Below are 9,432 nucleotides of genomic sequence, written 5' to 3' on the forward strand. Positions count from 1 at the left end.
AAATATCAAAACTCTTTACATAACTACATTGAATGGAAGAAAAGTTGTAGATACCTGTACAATTGCTCTGGTGTCAATTGCTGCCAGTCAACCATATGTACCCAGTCTGTACATTTCTATTGTGGAATTATAACTGGTCTTAACCTGCCACCAATGCTCCTGCTAATCTGTCATGGCAAACAACTGGTTCAGATCTGTAGTTTGAGATTTATGGATGAGTTTTAACTCAGGTTTAGTGTGGCTCTGACTTGAAATAAGTCCTTGCCATGAATGAAATTGAAAGAATACAGAGGTATTGCACATCTGCGCCTTACTAAATGACTGTCTCCTGAGTTTATAGTCAAAATGCCACTCATCTATGACAATAAACCAGTCATTCAGAGAGTCAACTAGCTGTGTGCTTAGCTGAGTGCATTTGGTTGGCTGGCTGGCAGTAGGGTGTGTGACGTAACACTGCGGCCTCATGCACCTCTTCTCAACCCACCGCTGATACATTTTCTCACAACTATTGCTTTCAGACCAGTCCACTATGCTGCAAATAACATGATATAATTTAAAATAGTTCCCAGTCTTGAGAATTGTCACTTATTTTCAGGGTCCGCTGGCAAGCCTGGCATCTGAGCAAGGGGCAATATACAGTTTTAAGGGGCGAGGATGTGCTCCCCTTTGTCCCACCCTCAATGACCCCTTGTCCTCTTCACTGCAAGCTCCTGGATGTGGTGCCACAGCAGCGAAGGGTCCGATTCATTGTGCTGGAGCAGAGAAACCAGACCCTCTGCCTGATCCAGGCTCTGCCAGTAGTCCTGTGGCCACATTTGCAGCCAGCTGTGAACACACATACAGAAACAAAGTGTCAGGAATGCTTCTAACTGACAAGAGACCCCTCAGTGCAGGTAAGGCTGATTTTAAACTGTGCACTTCATCCCATCATATAATAATCACACAACAATCAAAGCAAAAGGTTCTGTCCTCAATGCTACATAATCATAAACTGAGAGGGGCTACAAGATGATGAACCAAGGAGTGCTGCCTACAGTAACAGGCATCAGGAGAAAAGGAAAAGATCCTCAAAATCAACAACAGCAAACACTGAAGTAGTTGAGCCTTAAAGTGCATGATGCCATTCCACATGGACTTAGAGTGTATAAATCTATGTGGAATAGCGCTTTGAGGTTTTGCAGGAGTAGGGCTTTCCATATGACATCAGTCTTGCTGAAAAACTGGCAGAGAAATCTGTCTATTAAGTGAACCATAACCTGGTGAGGGATTCCACAATCCAGGGATGGCAAAGGCCATAAAATGTAAGATTAGAAGAGGTAAACAAATTATTACTCAATTAAGATTATATTTATCTCTACGCTGCAGTACAGAGTGTCTGTACTACTCTACCTCAGTATTAAAAAATGTAGAAATCAGAGGAATGAGAATGTAGTCACCCATCACTGGAGGGAATGTCCTCAATATTTCCGTAACCAGGGGTGGGTAGAGGGCAGCCCATGTGGGAGCTGCTGGCCATCCTGGGTGGGGGGAGGGGGTGCTGTTCGGGAGCCCGACGATGGGCTCGCTGGCCCGCCAACCGCTGGTTTTCCTGATCACACACGAAGCACTCAAAGCCGTTGAGGTAGTTGGGCTTGCTCATGTCATTCACACCCCACTCCCGGTTCTGCAGCCCTTCCAGCAGGCGAGTGTTGGTGACATGCCCCGGGTCCTTATACTCCAGGAAGCGGGCGTATTCGCTGTCGTCACTGTCCAGAGCTCGAAGATACTCGGCGAGCTCACGGGGGGAAGGGAAGTCGTCGATGAGAATGGCGGAGTGGTCGTTAGGCAGCCAGTCAGCCACAGAGGACGACCCACGGTAAACAGGCACACAGCCCTGGTGGAGCGGCCGCCACAGCTTCTCCGTCATGTAGTCCAGGCACAGGCCATTCTCCATCGCCAAGTGGAACTTGTAGCGGGCAACGAAACTCATGAACTGGCTGTCCTCTCCTGTCGCCGTGCCAGTGTCCTCCAGACGCTCGGGCAGGGGCTTGTTGTTGAGGCACTTCCCATACGAGTCAACCTGGGGATAGGAGGGACAGGAGGCTGAAACTGCAGCAGTGGGGGTAAGGAGGTTATACACACGTATCAAGTATTGATATTTACATTTACATTTATTCATTTGGCGGGCACTTTTATCCAAAGCGACTTACAAGTGAGGTAGAGTAAAACGCAAGCAAAAAACCATAAAGAGTCAACAATATTAGAAGCACTGCATGACCAGGTTTTAATGGTTGGCCAGACAAGGCAGATATGTCTGTACATGCTATCTATTTTCAGCTTGAATGGAGAGAAGTGACAGTGAAACTGAGATTTGGAGTGTCACAGTCTCCGAACTGTGCTCAGCTGTACAAAGGTGCAAAGCTGGGTGGGAGGTGAGCTTTACCTCTATGTACGTCATGAGCTCCTGAACGTAACGGTCGCGGTCGGAGGGGACGTCGCAGTGGGACTGCATGTAGAGCACTGGGGCCAGCCCCGCCCTGCGCCAACGGTTCTTCTCCTGAAGCGAGACGGCGGTCGGGCTCAGCAGGTATTCGAGCGAGGGCAGCCACTGCAGCGTCAGGGGGTAGTCCGATTCCCTGCGGAAGGTGGCGGTGTAGTTGAAGAGCCGGATCCCAGGGCTGTGTGACAGGACATAGTTGTTCATGGGTGACTCCTCGTGGAACAGCGCCCAGGTCTGGTGGGGTAGTCGGGGTAGGGGGGCCTCATACGCCCGGAAGTCTGTCCCGTAGAAGATGATGGAGACGGTGCGGCGGTGAAGCTGCACTTTGCGGTTGCGTGTGACCAGACAGGACGAGTGGGCACAGTCAATCCGCTCTCTGTCACCGGGGAAGTGCGGGAACAGGCCCGCACTCCACCACAGCAGGATGGGCAGCTCCTTGTTGCTGCGCGAGTCGTTGTTTCCAGGGCCACGGTACGAGCTCACTGTGGTGAACTCCATGTCAGATAGAGCGCTCTGGGGCTGGAAGGCCTCTCTATCCCCTGGGTCCACTGGCTCCTGAGAACAGCAAGGAGCTACACACAGCAGCCAAAACCACAGGACAGCCACCTTCCTGCCCTGAGTAGCCATATCTGAAACATATACAACAATGTTTAACACAGGCTTTTGAGCAAAAACATAGCTCTCAGCAATTCTACCTTTAAAAGTTGTTTAGTGTTCTCACGCCATGGCTTAGGTTAGTGTCCACAATTTAAGATAAGGGTGCATGAGGAGGGCCATTCTTTTTCTTAATTTTGTGCAAACTTCTTAATTATTTCCCTGATCTGACATTTTTGACAAATGAAAGGCATAATAACTGAAGACTTTGTTTCAACAATGCTTTCTTTAAACTATCGTCTAAGAATGAACCAGTATTATTGTATATATTATCATTTGCTTATCAGCAAATTATGTCATGTAATGGGCTCAACAAAAACCCGTCCAGGACACTGGCCCTCCAGGAACCGAGTTGTGCACCGAGCAAGTATAGCATTACTTCTATTAAAAACAGAATTCCGTGAAATAACCAACTATAACACATATTAAACACAAATAATGGTAGAAAAGACAACCACATTTGTTAATTTCTGGTTATTGTTATAACGGTGCTTCTGAAACGAAACTTTAAATTGAGTACCTCCGATGCGTGCATCGCAAATACTTTGATTGGCTAACGTGTTCCATGTGGCAGGTTTAGCCCAATCGCATTGTCCACTGCGCATAGCCTACTAATATAAAATAATTACCTAATTATCGAGTTTAAGCGTTTATGAAGGAAAACACCTTATTGGTAGTTGGTAACGATAGAAAAACACATCTTCCAGGTGTCTTCTATGTATCTTTTTGTCGCTTTTAACTTTATAAAAACAACACACGTATATCCACTTAGCAGCAGCAAACCGTTAGCTAGAGACTATTTGTTCAGGGTGGAACTCACTCTTTATCTTGAGCGCCGTATTACTAACGTTAGCCCAAACAGTTATTCTGATAAACTGGGATAATCTGTGATGCAAGAACAGATGTGAACGAGTTAAGTGAACGTACCTGGTTAGCTAGAGAACTACATAACAAATGCATTTTAGAATACCGGAGCATCTAATATTTGGTTCAGGTAACCTGTCCATGAGATACTGCCACGCTAGAATCAAGATATATGGTGAGGTGGTGATCATCCTCCTTCACCACCCCGACAGACGAGAAGGCAGGCATACATTGAAGGAAAGCGGCTGTATTGTCTCTTACCGTTTTCAGTGCGGCGGAGACATTGCCTAGCACTGCTTCTCTGTGCCCTGGAAGAGTGTGAACTAACAGGAAGTAGGAGAGGGGAGATGGGGTGGGAGTTCGGATAGTTTACGTAGCCTAGCTACCAGACTACATGATTTAGTTACCATTTTTAAATACCCATAAATATGTGACTGTCTATGAAAGCTTGTGTCTAGAATAAATTACAACCAGTGTATTTTTACAGAGCATTTATTGCATGACAGCACTGTACGCCTGCGATGTGGATCACGTACAAAAACGACGGATCGACAGCTGTGCTGTTGGGTATACTTTCTCCATCACAAACTGCTCTTTCCAGCAGGCGGAATATGAGGCGGAAGTGGCTGACAGAAGCGTTGCACAGGCTGTTACAATCGCTGATATTAATGGTTGAGTTCCACTGAAGTGCTCTTTCCAGGCGGAGGCGCTTCAGTTTTCACTCATCTATGACAGTAAATGTTAAAGTGTGTTTTGAACAATGACTAAGACGGGATATTTAATACAGTTATTTCATGTAAAACTTGTCGATTTCTCTTGCAGTTAATTTATATACTCAAATTCTAATAGAAGTAGAAGTATTAGGAGTTGTGGAAGTATTTCCACAAATGAGGAGTTGAGGAAACAAAATTATGAAATAAATTAAAGTTTGCATCAAATTAAGTGAAACCATATTAATTTGAGCTGCAAATCAATTTTTAATATTAACTCAATAATTCTCTTACTGAATTAAAAGCATGGCCATAAAATAAAAATTCATTAAACTGTGTTTCCTTTTATCAGTTACTTTGATATTCATTTCGAATCTCCTTTTAATTTGTTGGTATTCAATTCCAATGAAGAGGTTGTTAAAAGGGCACAAATAAAATATAAGAATAACTCAAGTTCAAGACCTTACATTTGTTGTCTGAACTTATTTGGTTACTATTCTGACTAAAAACCATTCTGAATAAAATAGCAATCCTTTTCAGACTTCAGCTTGTGAAGTGTTGGTCCAGTTTCTCAATTAGTCAAATTTTCAACCACTTAATTGGGATTGCAGGAATTTAATAAGTTGGTGGGGCATGCCTCACACCTACATAACTGTGAGACTTAGGCCCTTTTTAGTGTAATCGATAGAAATATCTACAATGACCCTGAGTGTTGCCTTCATGCAATTATTTACTCCTACAACCTCTGACCTCATATGATCACATAGAATTCAGATGCAACTATACACAGCCATACAATAAATGTTCAAATTTGAACAATTTTGTACTCTTTCTACTCTTGTATTCTTTGTTTCCTTCTTCTTCTGTTTCCTCTTCATTTTATAATATCCATTCTTCAGCTGCAACAGCCCATTTTAGCCTATTACAAAGCTTTGTGGAATATACACAACTGATGTGCTAGGTAAGGATACAATGTCCCATCAGACAGTATTGCCATGAATACAGATAAGAGATAATGCAAGCAATACTGGTCACCACTGGACTCCTATTCAGAGGCATGATATTTAGTCTATACTTGTGCTTTGAGTCGACAGTTACAAGGTTTTTGACTCCTTCAGCTTGCAAAATATACCAGATAATATTACATATGCAGTCACAGTGGATGTGATTGAATACTTTGACTTAGGGCTACAGATTTCACTTCACCTGAATGCTTAAAATTGAACAACAACAATTAGTTAAGTAGGTTGAAGTAGGCTGCGCTGCTTTAAAATCCTTACTGACGCACCGAGCGCTCCTTGCTTGTTCCTTGCTTAAAAATCAGTTTTTTCTATATCTTCAAACACCGATGCTGTTGCTGTAACATCCCTTGCCACTAAAAGTGAAAATAACGCAAAACAGGAAAACTACTTGATTTTTGCGAGGCAGTAACAAAAATCCACAAAAATCGTTCTCTAGTGTGCGATTCAGAAGAAAGTGCATGAAAATTGCTCGGACCACCACCCATCTGCGCAGACAACACCCCGGTGCAGGGGAACGCGCATTATGCGAGAGTGTCGGAGGCGCGCAGTACTGGCGAGTGCATGCTAAATCTCAGTTTGTGAGTGTGGTGCACGCCACGACATCAGTTGCAGTCTGTCCCCGGACAGAATGAGGTAAATTACTACTTATTAACAATTAATATTTTAAACATTATTGATGCATCTACATAGGCCTTCTTTGGATTAAGGTACAACATCGGGTGATTCCTGTGTAACGTTACGCCTAACTGAGCCGGCAAGCTAAATGTCTGTTTTGTTTGACTTGCTAGCCAGCTAGCTACCTAGTTAGCATTTTAGCTGTGTAACTGTACATCGAAAGTTAGCAGGCTAGCTAGCTCGCCAGCAAGTTAAAATTATTTATCTAAATAGCTTGTTAACAGCTAACTGGTTTAGAGATGCAAGTGCGGTGTAATTGCGACAGTCGGTGGATAACATCAATATTCGCAATCACACAAGCAAAATAGTGGGCACAGGTGGATGCAAAATAGCGAGCTTGCCAGCTAGCAGTGACAGGAGCTTGCGCAATTACAAGCCGGCTGCTTCCTGCCAAATAATGTCCACAAGGCAATGTGCGTGCTCAGGGTAAATACAAAACAAGAAAAGAACTGAATCACTCCTGTGTGTAATGTGATGGCTTTACTATCCACTCTGTCATCAGCATGTGGCTCGCTAAGTTTAAAATAAAACGCGTATAGCTAATAAGCTATACAAGTTAGCTAGCTAGCTAACTCGAGCTCAAGCAGGAAAAAAAAGAAAAACAAGAAAAACTAGCTCGCTAACTGGATCTGAAAGTAGTCAGTTGTTTCACATCCTCATTCTGGATCAACACATGATCGTGCTTGCTTTGATGTTGCCAAAAATATATAGTAGCTGGAGCACTTCAGCCAAGTAGACAGGCAGAATGTGCTTGTTTTATTAAAAGGCATTAATAGTTTAACAGGTATGTTCTGTGGCCGGTTCTAAGCGCCTCGCCTCGCTGTGCGTGTGTCTGAGCAGGTGGCATTGAACCTGACTGTCCGCCAGCCTGGGAGAGGGCCACGATGAGCGGAAAGAGCCTGCTGCTAAAGGTGATCCTGCTGGGCGACGGCGGGGTGGGGAAGAGCTCCCTAATGAACCGGTACGTGACGGACCGCTTCGACTCGCAGTCCTTCCATACGATCGGCGTCGAGTTCCTCAACCGCGACCTTGAGGTGGACGGCCGCCTCGTCACCTTGCAGATCTGGGACACGGCTGGACAGGAGCGCTTCAAGAGCCTGCGCACGCCCTTCTACCGGGGCGCCGACTGCTGCCTGCTTACCTTCGCCGTTGACGACCTGCAGAGCTTCCACAACTTGGGCTCTTGGAAGAAGGAGTTCATGTACTACTCAGACGTGAGGGACCCCGACCGCTTCCCCTTCGTGGTGCTTGGCAACAAGGTGGACAAGGGTCCTGAGCGTGAGGTGGGCGAGGATGAGGCGCGGGCCTGGTGCCAGGAGAACGGGGACTGCCCCTACTTCGAAACCAGCGCTAAGGATGATACCAACGTGGGGGCGGCCTTTGAGGCCGCTGTGCGGGAGGTGCTGGCGGGGGAGGACCAGCTGGACCACGCACTACTGAGCAGCGCCATCGATCTCCATGGCAACCGCAAGGCTCCCCGCTCCACATGCTGCTGAGCCCTAAACCCCTCCTTTCCTGTGCCCCTCTGGCCCCACCCCACCACCCCTCTGCCCCTGCTTTCTGCCTCACACATCCTTGCGGGTTAATGTCACCCAGAGGTGTGTTCCAGAAGCACAGGTACTCCTGTAACGGGGCCAGTTGTAAAGGTCTCAAGCGATTGTGTACCGGTACCATGTACTAATTTTTCTTGTATCGACAGTGTGGCACCACGTGCATCTCCGCCCCTCTGCTGTACTTGCTGAGCTCTCTGCCTGTGGAGTTTGGGTTAGTTCAAACGCAGCTTTTTTCCCCCTTTCCAGTCCCAGGGCCACACAGTCTTCCTCTGTGTGACTGTGCCCTTCTGCACCTCATTTTTACAAGAGCACACGCAGTCTGTCCATGGCACAACAGATGACTCATACTTGGATAGGTTTGCCTTGGAAACAAGCAGGCTCTAGAGTTTCACAAGGACTCTGATGAAGGCATCAGCTCGACGCATTGCCCGCCCATGGGATCTGGGTTTGCTGGGAGGAGAGAAATGTAGAAATGATGCACTGTAATGGGTTAGGGGTTGAGAAGGTTCAGAGGCAGCGCTTGAGGAACACGCGGTGAATGTGAACTCAAGTCTTTTGGAGTCAAGCTTTATCTTTGAAGCTTTTTGCTCATTTCTTTTCCCTGTCTTCTTTAAACAAAAACTAACGAACAATAATGGTACGTGTTTTGCAGTACCATGATAATGGCTGCAATTTTCAGAAAGAAAGGGAACTTAGTTTGTATTTGTTTTCTAAAGGGACAGCATTTTGACTGCTTCCTGTGTTACATTAATATTTATGTGTTTATTTAATAGCAAGTACAATGTGGTACAGGTTGTCGTATTTTCTGTTTTTGAAAGTTGGAGCATGTGTTGTTAAGGCTGTTTTTTTTTTTTATCTGTTTCTACGTTTTGTAGTTTGTGTACAAGCCTTTCTGTGCCTGCATGGCAGTAAGGTGTGTGTGTTGTGTGTGTGAGAATATGAGTGAATGCAACACTGAGGGCCATGTAATATGATGCAGAGTGCACATATTCCAGTAGCAGCCCTGACCTTTGTGCTCTCTGTACAAGTCCAGTAGCACCCTGTCATAAGTGTGACTCTTTGAGATCTGCTTTTCTATCCCGTATTATTTCCACTTTGATTTGTTGTGACTTGCCAGTAATGTGTACAAGTCACATTCCAGGGCCTTCTTTGCTAGACAGATGCATTGTCTGCTGTATCCAGTTGATGTTAAATGTAGCACCTAGTCTTACAGAATTAACAAGATGATTTTCAAGGGCATTTTACAATACTGAGGTACACTAACTAAAGAGGGCCGTTTGCTTTGTGTGTACTATACTTCACCATTTATCATCTTCAGACTTAATTCTACTGTGTGAGCCCCACAGAACTGAGATAAACAAATAGCCTACATTTTTGTAATATGTATCTAGCAATGCATTTTATCCTGCCAAATCCTATGTGAAAATATGTGGATATCTGAGCATGTCATTTCTCTACTCTACATTTTAGTCAGA

General features: G+C 45.2%; 2 protein-coding genes across 2 annotated transcripts; one reads left to right on the forward strand and one right to left on the reverse strand.

Moving 5' to 3' along the window:
- Nucleotides 1–299: 299 nt before the first annotated feature.
- Nucleotides 300–4,325, reverse strand: fut11 (fucosyltransferase 11 (alpha (1,3) fucosyltransferase)). The gene is made up of 4 exons (XM_036548713.1): nucleotides 4,259–4,325; nucleotides 2,423–3,108; nucleotides 1,437–2,059; nucleotides 300–825 (listed from the first exon to the last, which is right to left on the reverse strand). Exons 2-4 carry the CDS (start codon nucleotides 3,104–3,106, stop codon nucleotides 678–680), a joined length of 1,455 nt encoding a protein of 484 aa, XP_036404606.1. The 5' UTR covers nucleotides 3,107–3,108; nucleotides 4,259–4,325; the 3' UTR covers nucleotides 300–677.
- Nucleotides 4,326–6,292: 1,967 nt separating this feature from the next.
- On the forward strand, nucleotides 6,293–8,621 carry rab9b (RAB9B, member RAS oncogene family). The gene is made up of 2 exons (XM_036547953.1): nucleotides 6,293–6,362; nucleotides 7,245–8,621. Exon 2 carries the CDS (start codon nucleotides 7,289–7,291, stop codon nucleotides 7,898–7,900), a length of 612 nt encoding a protein of 203 aa, XP_036403846.1. The 5' UTR covers nucleotides 6,293–6,362; nucleotides 7,245–7,288; the 3' UTR covers nucleotides 7,901–8,621.
- The last annotated feature ends 811 nt before the right edge of the window (nucleotides 8,622–9,432 follow it).

This window comes from Megalops cyprinoides, chromosome 16 (assembly GCF_013368585.1).
Source record: "Megalops cyprinoides isolate fMegCyp1 chromosome 16, fMegCyp1.pri, whole genome shotgun sequence".
Lineage (NCBI taxonomy): Eukaryota > Metazoa > Chordata > Actinopteri > Elopiformes > Megalopidae > Megalops > Megalops cyprinoides.